Source organism: Ctenopharyngodon idella, chromosome 10, assembly GCF_019924925.1.
Source record: "Ctenopharyngodon idella isolate HZGC_01 chromosome 10, HZGC01, whole genome shotgun sequence".
NCBI classification, from domain to species: Eukaryota; Metazoa; Chordata; class Actinopteri; order Cypriniformes; family Xenocyprididae; genus Ctenopharyngodon; species Ctenopharyngodon idella.
Window position 1 is genome coordinate 49,814,201 of NC_067229.1, and position 17,156 is coordinate 49,831,356.

Consider the following 17,156-nt stretch of genomic DNA (forward strand, 5'->3'; position numbering starts at 1 on the left):
GATGACATAATGAATGCAGCGATGATGTCATGATTAATGCCAGTGGTGATGACATAATGAATGCAGTGATGATGACATAATGAATGCAGCGACGATGTCATGATTAATGTCAGTGGTGATGTCATGATTAATGCCAGTGGTGATGACATAATGAATGCAGCGATGATGTCATGATTAATGCCAGTGGTGATGACATAATGAATGCAGTGATGATGACATAATGAATGCAGCGATGATGTCATGATTAATGCCAGTGGTGATGACATAATGAATGCAGTGGTGATGACATAATGAATGCAGTGATGATGTCATGATTAATGCCAGTGATGATGACATAATGAATGCAGTGATGATGTCATGATTAATGCCAGTGGTGATGACATAATGAATGCAGTGATGATGTCATGATTAATGTCAGTGGTGATGACATAATGAATGCAGTGGTGATGTCATTAATAATGCCAGTGATGATGACATAATGAATGCCAGTGATGATGTTATGATTAATGCCAGTGATGATGACATAATGAATGCAGCGATAATGACATAATGAATGCAGTGATGATGTCATGATTAATGCCAGTGATGATGACATAATGAATGCAGTGGTGATGTCATTAATAATGCCAGTGATGATGACATAATGAATGCAGTGATGATGTCATGATTAATGCCAGTAGTGATGACATGATGTCATGATTAATGCCAGTAGTGATGACATAATGAATGCAGTGATGATGTCATTAATAATGCCAGTGATGATGACATAATGAATGCAGTGATGATGTCATGATTAATGCCAGTAGTGATGACATGATGTCATGATTAATGCCAGTGGTGATGACATAATGAATGCAGTGATAATGACATAATGAATGCAGTGGTGATGTCATTAATAATGCCAGTGATGATGACATAATGAATGCAGTGATGATGTTATGATTAATGCCAGTAGTGATGACATAATGAATGCAGCGATGATGTCATGATTAATGCCAGTGGTGATGACATAATGAATGCAGTGATAATGACATAATGAATGCAGTGATAATGACATAATGAATGCAGTGAGGATGTCATGATTAATGCCAGTGATAATGCCGTATGGATGCCAGTCATGGTGCTTCAGCTGCTCACATCTACTGGTTCTCCTTCTCTCTTTAGTCTCTTCTCTTGTTCTGGATCATCACTGTGACATTATTCCTCTACTGCCACGCCAGTATTTCCTTCAGGAACTGCTCATCTATCTTATTACATATATATAAAAGTTTAACATCCTCTCCTTCCCCTCCCACGTCACATGTTGCTGGTTGTGTTTGTGAGTAAAGGTTTGTGTTTGTGACTGACACACCACTAGAGGGAGACAGACCACACATTATCACACAGATCTCTCATACAGGCCTGTTTGGTGGCTGGTTTGCTATTGTCAACACATTGCACTCAAATACAGTCTTTTCACAAATAATCCCAAACCTGATTCCCTCATGAACAGTGTTAATGTTCCGTATTGACAGACTAGTTTGCACTGCAAAAACTCCTTTACTTTATAGATATATATTTAGCATGTAAAAACTGTCACAACAGTCAGGTGTAAGTGAATTTATTTTGTTTTAAAGATTATTTGATATTTTTTACTGAAATGCAAGACAGATACTGAATATGGATGATTTTTTTCACAGTGTGTCATTATGGACACTGCGTAAAAATAAATATTCTGTCTGCAGAGACACCCACATGAATAAACAGAGGAAGAGAAGAGCAGAAGAGGAGGAGAGACAGACAGACACACAGAGAGCAACCACCACAGTGAGTTTTAGAAGAAACAGACATGAAAGAGTTAAACTTAATTTGAACAAACTGACCAACTTCTGCATTTAGAGAAGCTCTGAGTGACGTGAGTTTGATAGCAGAGTAATAAAAAGACATGAGCCACAAAACACAATAGCACACACACTCACACACACAGCAGAGAGAGAGAGACAGACAGACTGAGCGACACACCAAAAAAGGGCTGGAGCTGGAGGTTCTGCTGCTGGAGAAACACACGGACACACAGACAGACAGACTCATGGAGCAGGGCTGCGGATGAGCCGGATCTCCTCAGGAGCGCCGCCATGTCCACGGGCCCCGGGCCCACAGGGGCCGCTCATCTGAAGGAGCCGGACGGGAGCGCGGAGGATCACGCCAAAGGCCCTGTTGGCCTGCAGACGCTGCTGGACCTGCTGGTGGGAGTTTATCAGGAGTTCAGCTCGTCCGCTTTGGCCAGAGAGAAACACGTGCAGCGCTTCCTGCAGTGGGGTCAGTAGCTCATCTTCATCTTTATCTTCCTCTGTGTGTGTTCAGTCTGTTTGACAAGTCTGTGTAGTGTTGACAGGGGGCACAAGGTCATGGAAGTCATGTGATCACTGGTTTAAAGGGACAGTTCACCAAAAAAGTCCAGTTTTTTAAATGTTTTAAAACTTTTTTTCTTGGTTATGCAAACAATAAGGCAACATTCCATTTTGTTGGACATTATGAGAACGTTACTTTTAAATACATGTAGTAACATTTAAAAAACGTTAGACAAACATCCAACTAAAACGTCATATAAACAATGTATAAATGACATTTTTGTGCTAATGTTATTAAAGACCAGATAACTTTGAACAAACATTTGGAAGAATGTTTGTTTATAACTTTGAGAGAACCTTGCTAGAACGTTCTGAGAACGTTCCCTGTGCACTGGGATGATAGTGTCATTATTCATCTCAATTCAGTTCATGTTTTGTTCTCATCTGAAAGTGTCAGTGCAGTCAAATTAATAATATTACTGAATATTAAGTGTCTTTTAAAGTTGCATCACACATGAATGCAATTGGTTCTCTCGTGTCATATGACCAATGGTGACACGGCATATTTGAATATACCGAAGTACTCACTAACTATTGTATAACTTTAAAAGACCTTTTCAATGTTTTCATACTTTCGTGACACTCTTTAGTCATTTTTAAAGCATTTGTTTCCACTCACTATAAGTTTATGGAGAAGAGTAGCGTGGGTTTGGAATGAAATGACAGAATTTATATTTTTAGGTGAACTGTCCCTTTAATGATCTTGTGCATGTGTGTGTGTCACTGTGGCATTAAAATGACACTTATAGAATTCAGTTGTTGCACACAACACAACATTCACACACATACACGCACACACACACACACACACACACACACACACAGTGGCAGTGTGTTGACACTCATCTGGTCACACCCTACATGGCCTGCGTTTGTTCATGAGCAGCCGGAGAGAGACAGACAGGCTGTTTTGAGTGTCTCTGTTGGAGACAGATTTCCATTTATGCTGCTGCCAGACTGTTGATTCACGGGAGGGAAACAGTGAACAGCAGGAAGGGAGTGACGAGATCCATATTGAACGTTCCATATCATCTGTGGAACAGGGCGATGACACAGGAAGTGATGTCACATGTAAAAACTCACAGACAGTGGAGTGAGCTTCAGGTGTCTGGTCTATTTGACACACACACACACACACACACACACATCCTGACAGAGGCAGTGAGAACAAAAATATACATTCTATAGAGGAATATTAAAATACTCTAATCTCATCTATGAAAATCAAAACAAATGCGAACACACAGGATGATCAGAGGACACAGATAATGCAAATGATGCTGGTCAGTGTTGTGTTATAGCTAATTCTCATATGTACACAGTGGAAAGTAGCAAACTGTATGAATAAATATATATATACTTCAATTTTAATGCATTCAGATTTTTCCTATTGAGTAACTCCACGCTACTCTGTTTTGACAATATTAATTTGTTCAGTAAATGCACAAGGCCTCCTGAGCCTATAAAATTGTCAAGGCAACTACAGTTCTCCATCTGTCAGTCACTACAGCGTCATGTCGACTGACAAATGGGGTCTCACTTGGGAGCCCCAATCACCTCTGAGTTTTAGAAAAATGGCCAGTGGAATTGGTAAGTGGAGTTTGCATGCCAAGCCACTCCCCCGTGCATATGGGTATATAAGATGGCGGCAGGCATCCACTCATTCAGATTTTTGCTTCTGAGCCAAGTGGTTGCGCACAGCAATAGCTCTTTCCAATCACCTGCTAAAAAAACTTAAAAGAGTTTCAGAAGGGATCTCTCTTGGCTGGAAGGCGCATTCAGCAGTGGTGCATTTTAAGGCACGTTTAGCATTGTTTCGCCAGCGAACACAGTGCACAGATAAATGTAGCCCCCTAGATAAGTTTCTCCCCTGGGCGCTTCAGCATAAAAAAAGTTTCCCTAAAAGAGCAACATGGACGGTGAGCGTCTTTTTAAAGATGACTTTACGTCTGTGTGTTTCTGTGTGGTCTTTTCCTGTCTTCATCTGATGGCCATGTTTGCTGTCTAACACTGCACACTCTCCTTCCTCGTGAAGGCTAGAGTCTCCATTGATGTTACCCAGCGTGTCATTTGGCTCTTCGGGTGAGGATCGCCCAGCAGTTCTCGGCAGTCCATATGCAGACAGAGGCAATAAAGCACATCCACAGGAAGGCGACGCAGCCCATCCCTCAGGCTGCTAAACCCTCCAAACTTCTGTTGCCTCTGATACGGGCAGCCCAGAGATGAGGGGAGCTGCTCTTGACCAGGAGGTGGTTAATGCACCGCTCCTTTCCCCCAGAGGAGGGTCGGGTGGAATCATTCGCCACGAGTCAAGAGGTCACAATTTGAGGATGTGTTGCCTCCTCACACATCTCTGGCCATCCCTTCGTGGGATCCTTGGAGCCAGGTAACACTCACTGCCTCTACTTTGCACTACTTCACTACACTTCCCCCCTAGCTGCCCCTCCACGGGTACGTCAGTTGTCCCCTTGGTGCCGCTCGCATGGAGCCTGGCTAGCGCTTCCCAGCCCATCCTGCTGGCTCTCGCGAACAATCAGACTTGACTGTGCGATTCAGTTCGTCAGGCATGCCCCCAGGACCAGCAGCATCTTCTTTACCTCGCTGGCAGGCAAAGACGCCCCTGTCCTGCGCGTGGAGATTGCGGTCCTGCTGGCGAAGGACACAATAGAGCCTGTCCCTCCAGCCGAGATGATGACACGGTTTTACAGCCCTACGCATTCACAGTACAAGGTCCTCCCCTTCCTTTGGGCTGTCCCTGTCTCTCTGCATCTTTACCAAAGTCGCAGAGGCTGCCCTTGTCCCGCTAAGGGAAGTGGGTATTTGCATTCTCAACTATCTTACAGCTCACTGACCCCGCTCACTTTCATCAAGAGGGATTTTCGGTCAGTGAATCATGCCTTGAGTTCGAGCCGGCCACTTCTCAAGTCATCCTGAGACCCCAGCTTGGATACGTGCCCAAAGTTCCCACTACTCCTTTTCAGGACCAGGTGGTGAACTTGCAAGCGCTGCTCCTGGAGGAGGCAGACCCACCCCTTGCATTGCTGTGTCCAGTTCGCGCCCTGCGTGTTTACGTGGACCTTATGCAGAAGTTCTGAGAAGCTCTTTGTCTGCTTTGGAGGTCAACAGAAGGGGACGGCTGTCTCCAAGCAGAAGTTGGCCCACTGGATAGTGGATGCCATTGCCTTGGAGTACCAATCCCAATTCAAGCCGTGCCCTGTCTCTGTGTCTATAGTAGTTCCATCCCTGTCTAGGCAGGACCTACCGCAGAGATCTTTCCATATGTAGCACTGCCCCACGTGTCAGTCCATATGTGTATTTCCACATGCTCCTCCCTACGGGTAGGAAGCGGCCTCCGTAGTGTCCCTCTTAATTGGACTTGGTACATGTCCCCAGCATTAATAACACGGGTCATGGCTGAAAAATGGGAATTGAGAACCGAAGCTCTTTTCCCGTGAAACAGGAACAGCAGCTACGACCGTCTCTATGGCAAGCCCTGTTCCTTCTACCCCGTTGGCAGGGAGGACTATTACTTGGGCTTTCATGGGGTGCTGGCTACAGCTTTCCAGCTTCTGCATCTCCAACACTTGTAACAGCGTGTGGCGCTTTCCATAGGGACCCCATTTGTCAGTTGACATAATGTTGTAGTGACTGACAGATAGGGAACATCTTGGTTACTGATGTAACCCTCATTCCCTGATGGAGGGAATGGAGATGTTATGTCCCCCCTGCCACAACCCTGAACCACCCCGCTGAATGCGTATATTCCTCAGCGTAAACCTGAATGAGTGGATGCAAGTCACCATCTTATATACACGTATGTATGGGGGAGTGGCTTGGCATGCAAATTCCACTCAATAATTCCATTGGCCAATTTTCTAAAACTCAGAGATGATTGGGGCTCCCAAGTGAGACCCCATTTGTCAGTTGATATAACGTCCCCATTCCCTCCATCAGGGAACAAGGGTTACATCAGTAACCAAGACGATTCATTGTTTAATACATTTTCAATTAATGACACATTAAAGGGGTGGTTGATTATGATTTCACTTTTTGTAACTTTAGTCAGAGTGTAATGTTGCTGTTTGAGCATAAACAACATCTGCAAGTTATGACGCTCAAAGTTCAATGCAAAGGGAGATATTTTCTTTTACAGAAATTCCTTTTTAAGGACTACAATGAGCTTCTTCCCTGGTTTGTGACATCACTAACCCTAAAATTTACATAAATATGGCCCCGCCCCCTTTGTTGTGTGTTCTTGGGGGCGGGGCCATGTTGAGCTGCTTTAGAGAAGAGGAAGAGTTGTTGTAGTAGAGTGTTGTTGACATGCCGTCATTTTACGCCGGACTGCTTCACAAACGAGGGTCAATTCAACACAAAAGATTAACATGACGGCACATGCTAGTGGATGAGTTGAATCAACTCCACAGCAACTACATAAATTTATCCACTAACCATTCAGAAACGTCCTAAAAGTTGTAACTTCTTCCTGAGTCTCTCCATCAGTGTCGACTCCGGTTTGAACAATGTAAGGCTGAACACCGTTACTGACAATCCTCATTTTGGCTGCGTGAGATTCTCCAGCTTTGTTGTTGTTGAGCTGTTAAAGCTCCGCCCTCTTCTGGAAAGGAGGCGGGAGCAGCGGCTTATTTGCATTTAAAGGGACACACACAAAAACGTGTTTTTGCTCACACCCAAATAGGGACAAATTTGACGAGCTATAATAAATGATCTGTGGGGGATTTTGAGCTGAAACTTCACAGACTCATTCTGGAGACACCAGAGACTTATATTACATCTTGTGAAAAGGACATAATAGTTCCCCTTTAAATAAATAAATATATTACACACATGCCCACACAAACACTCACTCTCTCTCACACACACAGAGTGAGATCCGTGGACACAAGTCAAGCTGTCCAGTTCCTGTTGCTGTGTCACATGCCTTTGTGCTGGAAATGTGGAAAGTTCTCCAGAGTAAAACAGTTTACACTGTTGCCTTAGTCTCGCTCACATTCCTGCAGCGACGAGAGCGGCCAAAGTCCAAGACTGGAAAACTTGCCTTAAAAAAGTCTCAAACATGTGCGTGCTATTTTTAGATTCATCTGTTCTATTTCTGAGCTGCTCTCTTAAAGGGGAACGTGCCGGTGTTCTCTCGTGAAGACGGACATGTGCATGAGTCAGGTTCATATGAAGATCATTCTAGAGGAAAGCAAGAGCATCCACTGTATGTCTTCAGACACTTTGATAGAAGATGCAGTCATAATAATAATGCTAAAATGTATTTTATACAGTTCCTTTAAAAGAAGCTTCTCAAAGCACTTGACATAGTAAAAACCCAAGTTAATCTGATTCAAGATAACGAGGAACTCGGATTTAAAATAATGATGTGCACCGATGAATCATTTATAATATAATCGCAGCAATATTCCATATTGTTAGTTGATTTTATGCTGACTCTTTTCTCTTGCCAATGCCAGCGGAGCCTCTGGTCAGACAGGTGAAGAAGACTCGAATAAGCAGGGATGACTTTGACATCTTGAAGGTGATCGGCCGAGGAACCTTCAGCGAGGTGAGAGTGTTTGTGTTGGTTCTGTTGATGATTATGAATATGTACTGACGTGTGAATGCGCAGGTGGCTCTGGCCCGGATGCGAAACACTCAGCAGGTGTACGCGCTGAAGATCATGAACAAATGGGACATGCTGAAGCGTGGAGAGGTAAACGCACAGCGAACAACAAAAACCAGTGTTTATCTTCTCCATAAAGCTTTCATTGTGATGATAAGAGGCCTGTGTGCGTTCAGACCGCGTGCTATCAGGAGGAGCGGGAGGTTCTGCTGAAGGGAGACCGTCGCTGGATCACTGAGCTGCATTACGCTTTCCAGGACGACAATTACCTCGTACGTCTCGCTCATTCATGAGACACCACACAAAACACTTGTGTAAAACACAGCAGAATGTTCTGAGCACAGCTGTTCAGCTGATTTAATGCAAATGAGACATCCTCGTTCCTCGATGACGTATTAGACACGGCTAGTGAATCATTTTGCGAATCAATTGGTTCAACTGATTCACAAAGCTCAGTTCATCCACCAATATTGCTGTTTAGAATCATAACAAGTGATGTCAGATTCGAGTATGAATGGCTCTTTTGAACCGGTTCTTAGTGAATCGCTCGAACTGATCTGAATTATCAAAGTCACGAGTTTGCATCGATCGCAAATGACTCACTCACTCAACTGAATCAGTTTGTCGATTCTTCGAAACGGCCCAGAGATCTCTTCGCGCCTTCAGCCTTGTTTGTCCAGTGCTACTACTCACCTGGTTGTATAAGATTAACCGAAATAAGTGAAAAAGTATGATGTTTACACATAAAATATCCATAGATGCACACAAAAACAAGTGTTGAAAAGAATGATTCCGTCATACATGAATGTTTATTCGTCAGTTCTGTGGCTTGTTTTGTCCCAGAGCTCATGAATCAGATTTACAGTCTGTTTTCTTCGTTTATCATCTTATGTGAGTTTGTACTTTCTTCTCTTCCGCTCTGAAGTATCTGGTCATGGATTACTATGTCGGCGGAGACCTGCTGACGCTGCTGAGTAAGTTCGGTGATCGTATCCCAGAGGATATGGCTCAGTTCTACCTGGCTGAGATGGTGATGGCCATCGACTCCGTCCACAGACTGGGTTATGTGCACAGGTATCTGAACTAACTGAAGCTCCGATCACCTGATCAACGGCTAGTTCACCTAAACATGATATGTTTTACCCTGTTCTTGCCATGAAAATAAATCACTAGTCACTTGCTTGATTCATCAGTCTGTGTTTGAGTGCATGTGATGTTTTAAAGGCTGATGAAACACTTATATTTGATAGTATTGAAGCAGTGTCTGTGCTCTTCCTGTAGAGACATTAAACCTGACAACATCCTGCTGACGGCAGACGGTCACGCACGGTTGGGTGATTTCGGCTCCTGTCTCCGTCTGGAGGATGATGGACTGGTGATGTTTGTCTCCACTGTCAAACTCAAACCTATATTCAGTCCTGTCCGATTGGCCGGCTGCGCTCATGCATGTGCGTTTATTCCGCAGGTCCACTCGTCGGTGGCTGTCGGCACTCCAGACTATCTGTCTCCAGAGATCCTGCGGGCGGTGGAGGGCGGCGGCGGCTACGGCACCGACTGCGACTGGTGGGCCCTGGGCGTCTGCGCCTACGAGATGCTGCTGGGAACCACGCCGTTTTACGCAGAGTCCATTTCTGAGACCTACGCTAAAATAATACACTTCAAGGTAAAGCAGCTGTGTGATCAGGGAACGCTCTCAGAGGTTCTCGCAACATTATGAACAAACATTCTTCCAGTAACGTTAATAAAACGTTCATTAAAAGTCTGGTCTTTAATAATGTTCTCAAAACATTAGCACAAAAAACATTATCAATACATTTTATTTCTGAAATGTCTTCATTGGACGTTCGTCTAACATTTTTTAAATGTTGCTATTCAAAAGTAACATTCCCACAGTGTTTGAAGAATGATACAATGGAATGTTTCCTTAGAACATTTTTAAAACATTTTGCATGTTTTCACAACTTAATGTGAACGTTATAACAACGTTCTTAGAACATGTTTTTGTTCGCTGGGTTATTAGGGGCCAGTGGTGAACTGAAAGACTCGTATCGTGAGAAACTGAATCTCCCTTGATCTTCATTGCATGATAAAAACATGCTGTTCATTTCAGAGCTTCCTCTTCAGTTAAAAAAGTGAACTAAACAGCAAAAACGAGTGACCGTGCACATTTACATGTCAATGACACTAATCTGGTGTTCGGGACACTTGGGGAAGCAATGAGGAGGAAGTAGGAGAGATGCTGTCATTCCCAAACCAGGAGAAAATGATCATGGAAAAATTAAATCATCAATGACTGGAGCTACAGGAATGTTCCCAGAGCATAGTGCTGAAATATATGAATATATAATGAAAATCATCAATCAACTAAAAAAGCTTCTGCCTATAAAATTTGTTTTATTTTTTTCTGCATTCTGTTTTATGATGTAATAGAAATTATTATTAGATAAAACATGGATGAAAAAGCTGTGATATTCTTATACAATTATATTTTTACACATTATTATTACTTGAAAAGTACAATAGTAATATACAGTAGTGGCCAAAAGTGATGAGGAAAAATGACATCTTCACCCTTTATTCAAATATTATTAAAGATTTTGTAATCATATTGCATAGTTGTGCTTGGAGTCGATTGTTTTTTTTGTGATAATAACACAATGAAACATGACAAATTGTGGACATAATTTTTGGCCAGACTCATACAAAGAAATTATGAACACAGGCAAAAACAAGAGAAAACCAACCAAATATTAATAACTGATTATGTTGTAGTCAATGTTTGATTTTTCTGGTCAGCTTTTTGTTTTTTTACGGAGCGCCGCACATGACATGCAGGGAAAAAAATAGTCTGCTAAACCGTGCACACGATTTATAAATCGAGGTAAGGAAATAGTAAATCGCATGCACGACTTGGCAAATCGAGGGAACGAAATAGTATATCTCCCGCGCGACTTAGCAAACCAAGGTAAGGAAATAGTAAATCGCCCGCGCGATTTAGCAAACCAAAGTAAGGAAATAGTAAATCGCCCGCACGAGTTAGCAAATCGAGGGAACGAAATAGTAAATCGCCCGTGCGATTTAGCAAATCCAGGTAAGGAAATAGTAAATCGCCCGCACGATTTAGCAAATCAAGGGAATGAAATAATAAATCGCGTGCATGATTTAGCAAATTGAGGTAAGGAAATAGTAAATGGCATGCATGATTTAACAAATTGAGGTAAGGGAATAGTAAATCGCTCGCGCGATTTAGCAAACCAAGGTAAGGAAATAGTAAATCGCCTGCACGATTTAGCAAATCGAGGGAACGAAATAGTAAATCGTCTGCGCGATTTAGCAAATCGAGGGAACGAAATAGTAAATCGCCCGTACGATTTAGCAAATCGAGGTAAGGAAATAGTAAATCGTCCGCGCGATTTAGCAAATCGAGGGAACGAAATAGTAAATCGCCCGTGCGATTTAGCAAATCGAGGTAAGGAAATAGTAAATCGTCCGCGCGATTTAGCAAATCGAGGGAACGAAATAGTAAATCGCCCGTGCGATTTAGCAAATCGAGGTAAGGAAATAGTAAATCGTCCGTGCGATTTAGCAAATCGAGGTAAGGAAATAGTAAATCGTCCGCGCGATTTAGCAAATCGAGGGAACGAAATAGTAAATCGTCTGCGCGATTTAGCAAATCGAGGTAAGGAAATAGTAAATCGCCTGCGCGATTTGACAAATCGAGGGAACGAAATAGTAAATCGCCCGTACGATTTAGCAAATCGAGGTAAGGAAATAGTAAATCGTCCGCGCGATTTAGCAAATCGAGGGAACGAAATAGTAAATCGCCCGTACGATTTAGCAAATCGAGGTAAGGAAATAGTAAATCGTCCGCGCGATTTAGCAAATCGAGGGAACGAAATAGTAAATCGCCCGTGCGATTTAGCAAATCGAGGTAAGGAAATAGTAAATCGTCCGCGCGATTTAGCAAATCGAGGGAACGAAATAGTAAATCGCCCGTGCGATTTAGCAAATCGAGGTAAGGAAATAGTAAATCGTCCGTGCGATTTAGCAAATCGAGGTAAGGAAATAGTAAATCGTCCGCGCGATTTAGCAAATCGAGGGAACGAAATAGTAAATCGCCCGTGCGATTTAGCAAATCGAGGTAAGGAAATAGTAAATCGTCCGCGCGATTTAGCAAATCGAGGGAACAAAATAGTAAATCAAGCGCACAACTTACTTTTTTTTCCTGCATGTCATGTGCGGGACTAGTATTTCTCTATGCATTTTTTGCATAGTAAAATAAAACCTGTAGCTGTAGTTTACCTTTTTTGCCAAAAAATTTTGTCAAATAATTAACTTAACCAAGTTTAGTGTTTGTTCTTCCCTCATATTTAAAATATTTAAAGTATTTTCCTTATATTTTGACGATTTAATCAGACATGTAGGGACATTAAAAACAAATCTCCAGTCCGGACACTACTGTATGTCTGTCATAACTTCTTCAAGTTAAACTGAACTTTTATTTTGTAATATTCGCAGACACTAGTCCATATTGCAGTTTAATTAAGTGTACAGCCCTACTTCTGATTTATTTATCCAAAATCTGCCAAATTCAGTGACATACAGTAAATTCCATTTTTATGACTGGATTCCGTCCGTGTTTTACGCATTGCTGAAATCGTTGAGTGCGTCTCTCCATCTGAACAGGATTATTTTGAGTTTCCCGCCGCGGGGTCGGAGGTGTCTGAGGAGGCGCGTTCACTGATCGGCGGTCTGATCTGCGACCGGAGCGAGCGGCTGGGCTCGCGGGGCTCCGGGGACTTCAGAAAACATCCCTTCTTCTGCGGTTTGGACTGGAGTTCCCTTCATCTCCTCCCTCCTCCGTACCATCCCGACGTCTCCAACGCCACAGACACCTCCAACTTTGACGTGCTGGACGACTGTCTCAGCGACACGGTACCACATCAAACCCTTCATGAGCATCATGAAGCCCAGCCTGATCTGACGCGCCTGTTTCTGCTCTGGTCTGCAGGAGAACCTGAGTGACGTGATGGAGCGAGCGGTTGGAGTTCACCTGGCGTTTGTCGGATACTCGTACACAGCCACCAGGTGAGTCAGATCTTCATCAGCAGGTGTGTTGATGACTGTGACGCGTCTGACACTGCTCTGCCCTACAGACAGACGGGAGCGCTGGACCGCAGTGGTGACATCATGATGGAGATCGACCAACCACAGGACAGAGATTACCTCTACCTGCAGGGGAAACTGGTATGATGCACACTAAACTCACACAGGCGCTATGATTCCTGTGATGTGGAAAACACAGACGGATACATATATATATATATATATATATAAAATTTGATATTATTTATATTATTCATTTTAATGTTTTTTTACATTTCATTTTATTTTATTTATATATATTTATTATATTGTTATATATATTTATTTTTTTTAAGAAATCACAAAATTTTTCATCCTTTTTTAATTTGAACAGTAAACCTCTTATGCAGCATTGTGTTTGCCAAAACATTTGGGAACTTGCAAAATAATAAAAAAGAATTTGGGAAAAAATAAAAACATGCTTTTCCCAGTGCTTGGGAGAATTTTCATAGGGCCCTAAAAAAAATTAATTTTTGAAAAAAATATTTATTCTATTTTATTATTTTATTAATTAATTAATTATTTTTACAATTTAAAAAAGATATATTAAATTGTTAAAGTTTTATGAATTCAATCGATTAGACACGCTTTTTTATTTGTAACATTTAATTAAACCAAAAGTCCAAAAGATTAAAACGGACAACTCAGAATTTGGAAAAATAACATGATTTCATAGGGCCCAAAAAAATTAATTTATGTTAAACTTTTAATAAATTGATGTTAAACTATATAAGTTTCATGATTTCAATTGATTAGACATGCTTTTTTATTACTAACATTTAATTTAAACATTAAAACTTAATAATTAAAAAGGAATTAAGAAGTAAATTTAATTAAGAAGAATTAAAACAGACAACACAGAATTTCTGTAAGAATAAAATACATTTCATACGGCCCTGTTATTAATTGTTGAAGTTTTATGAAATCAAATGATTACACATTAAAATTTATTTACGAAGTCCAAACAAATTACGACGGAAAACACAGAATTTGAGAAAAAATGAAAGATAATTTGGGAAAAGTCAGTCGGATTTCATAGGGCTCTACTCATTAGTCATCTTCTGGATGTGCATTAGCTGAATGTGAAGCGGCTTCAGTCTGAATCAGTGTGAATGTGAACAGAATCAGGTGTGGCGGCTCAGAGATCGCATCACTGCTGATGTCACGGCGCTTCCAGAACTTCCTGCTGAGGACAGGAATCTGGAGCTGGAGCTGGAGCCGGAGCCAGAGCTGGAGCTGGAGCTGGAGCCGGAGCCGGAGCCGGAGCTGGAGCCAGAGCTGAAGTTGAAGCTGGAGCTGGAGCCGGAGCTGAAGTTGGAGCCGAAGTTGAAGCTGGAGCCGAAGCCGGAGCCGGAGCCGAAGCTGGAGCTGGAGCCGGAGCTGGAGCTGAAGTTGAAGCTGGAGCTGGAGCTGGAGCTGGAGCTGGAGCCGGAGCTGAAGTTGGAGCTGGAGCCGGAGCCGGAGCCGAAGCCGAAGCCAAAGCCAGAGCCAGAGCCGGAGCCGGAGCCGGAGCCGAAGCTGGAGCCAGAGCTGGAGCTGGAGCTGGAGCCAGAGCTGGAGCTAAAGCTGGAGCCGAGCGACGCATACGCTCAGGAGCTGCAGAGGTACAGCAAATATATTCACTTATTATCCTCAGATTTAATCATACATGTTATTTAATGTGCTGAATATATTCAATTAAACCATATTCTGTTATATTTCAGTACTCAGTGACAGTATATTTCTTCAGCTATGGTTAGTGACTGAATGTGTGTGTTGATGTTCTCCAGGCGGCTGATCAAAGCTGACCGGAGGAACAGAGAACTGGAGCAGGAGATGATGGGACTGAGAGAGGAGATCCTCAGACTGACGGCCGACAGGAACAGAGGTCAGAAATCTGGTCAGGTCTTGTCAGGTCAATCACACCTGTGATGAGATTGAAAATGTCTTTGAGTTCTTCGTTCTGCTTTATTCTGTGATCACACACGCATGATGTTTCCTCACAGAGCGCTCTGCTGTCCACCGTATGAGATCACTGTGTGTGTGTGTGTGTGTGTGTGTGTCTGACGGGCCGCTCTAACGCCTGTTTCTCCTCCAATCACAGAGCTGTGTGTGTGTCCGCCGCCCGCCCGCTGCCTGGACGCCGCGCGGGATGTAAGCCCGTCTCTTAGCACTCTTTATCAGTCCGCGCTCAGCGGAACGGTAGCGTTGCACCTGTCATGGCTGTGTCACCTTCATCTCTATTATTGTATCATGAGGCTGTGCATCATTCCCAGCTGCAAATATCAGCTGCATTATCCACTGAAAACTGATCGACAATCCTGGTGTTTCTAGAGCTCAGCGACGCCCCCTGCCTGCCATTACCCGCTAGTGACGCCGCTGCTCCGCCACCTGCTGCTGTTCAACAGGGTGAGTGACACTGCTGACATTACAGCCGTCACATCGTTCTCTAATTATGTTTTTTTTTCTTTTTTTCTGATTTTAATTTCTGATTTAATGGATGAATTAAATGTTAGTAATCAAAAAGCATGTCTAATGAATTGAAATCATGAAACGTGTACAATTTAACCTCAGCTTATTAAAAGTTTAACAAAAAATACAATTTTACGGCTTTTTTTCTTCTTCTTTATTTTCCATTTAAATTTTTCTGGATTCCATTTTTTTAGTTTAAGTTTTACTTGATAAATTAAATGTCAGTGTTAATTAATTGAAATCATGAAACAAACAATTTCACAACAATTTATTAAAAGTTGTAACTTCTTCCTGAGTCTCTCCATCAGTGTCGACTCCGGTTTGAACAATGTAAGGCTGAACACCGTTACTGACAATCCTCATTTTGGCTGCGTGAGATTCTCCAGCTTTGTTGTTGTTGAGCGACCGAAGCGTGAGCTGTTAAAGCTCCGCCCTCTTCTGGAAAGGGGGCAGGAGCAGCAGCTCATTTGCATTTAAAGGGACACACACAAACACCCGAATAGGGGCAAATTTGACAAGCTATAATAAATGATCTGTGGGGTATTTTGAGAAAAGAAGTAGCCTTCTTCCGTCTGTGTTTGTGAGCGTCTGGTGAACGTGTTTGACAGGTGTGGATGCCGCCGGTGAGGAGTGAGTCGTATCTGCTGGTTTGTGTCGAAGGGACTGAAGTGCAGCTGTGGGAGCGTCGCTGTGGCTCTGATCTCTCCTGAGGGACCCTAGATAGTCTACAGCAGCTGAAGGACTGTGATCTACTCCTCTATGCAATCATCTGTTCTTCAGTTCCAGTCTTTAACAGCCACATGATTCAGTACACAGGGAGAAATTCCCCAATGCATGGATTTCTATTGAAATGACTGGATTTCACACATGGTAAACGTGACCACTGCTTGATTGAGTGTTCATGTGCAACTTCAGTCAGAAAGAGATTTATGTTTAATCAACTCAGAAACAGCCACTGACTATGATTCACCAGTGACGTTTACATGTGGTTTTATTCTGAAAGCGATGTTTAAATGCGTCAGGCATCAGAATAATCCTGTAAGTTTGCTGATCTACTGCTGTTTCCCAAAAGATTTCCAGAGAAACTCCAGATGCTGCCGTTTGTTATTCAGTATGTGCGCAAATATTAGTTTCATAACACTTTAATTCAGACGCTTCACAACACCAACTCATTATTTTTCTTAGACTTTACATTGTTGCAGCACCTGTTTTCACCCTCTGTCTGAACCGTCTGTTTTAGTTCCGGTTTCTTCTGAAAAGCGCAGTCTGCTCTGATTGGTCATTTATATCACACGTGTTTGTGTTCATGAGTTCACTGCTCCATCCAACTATCATATACGGCATTGTTATTTACCAGAGGTATATTTTGTACAAAACAAGAAGTGAAGTTGTTTTAAGCATTAAAATTATTTTGTTTGTGTTTGACGTAGAAATAAAGTTGGCTTATTTATTTAACACAGTGTGAGATTTTTTTATTGTTCTGGGAGAATGTGTGTCTGTTTGTTAAACCTCGAGATTTAAAAGGTTTAATGAAGCTTCTGCCG

The 17,156-nt window shown here is 42.5% G+C and overlaps 1 protein-coding gene across 3 annotated transcripts; it reads left to right on the forward strand.

Moving 5' to 3' along the window:
- The first annotated feature begins 1,743 nt into the window (after window positions 1–1,743).
- Window positions 1,744–17,067, forward strand: LOC127521944 (myotonin-protein kinase). Of its 3 annotated transcripts, none has more exons than XM_051911455.1 (15): window positions 1,744–2,298; window positions 7,868–7,959; window positions 8,023–8,106; window positions 8,193–8,288; window positions 8,942–9,090; window positions 9,298–9,391; window positions 9,482–9,679; window positions 12,703–12,951; window positions 13,028–13,104; window positions 13,173–13,263; window positions 14,284–14,765; window positions 14,931–15,028; window positions 15,245–15,294; window positions 15,475–15,549; window positions 16,221–17,067. In XM_051911455.1, exons 1-15 carry the CDS (start codon window positions 2,115–2,117, stop codon window positions 16,320–16,322), a joined length of 2,121 nt encoding a protein of 706 aa, XP_051767415.1. In that variant the 5' UTR covers window positions 1,744–2,114; the 3' UTR covers window positions 16,323–17,067. The 3 variants fall into 3 exon arrangements, with proteins under 3 accessions (XP_051767415.1, XP_051767416.1, XP_051767417.1); XM_051911457.1 differs by lacking the exon at window positions 1,744–2,298 and adding an exon at window positions 6,491–7,614; XM_051911456.1 differs by lacking the exon at window positions 15,245–15,294 and having other exon boundaries at window positions 1,745–2,298.
- The last annotated feature ends 89 nt before the right edge of the window (window positions 17,068–17,156 follow it).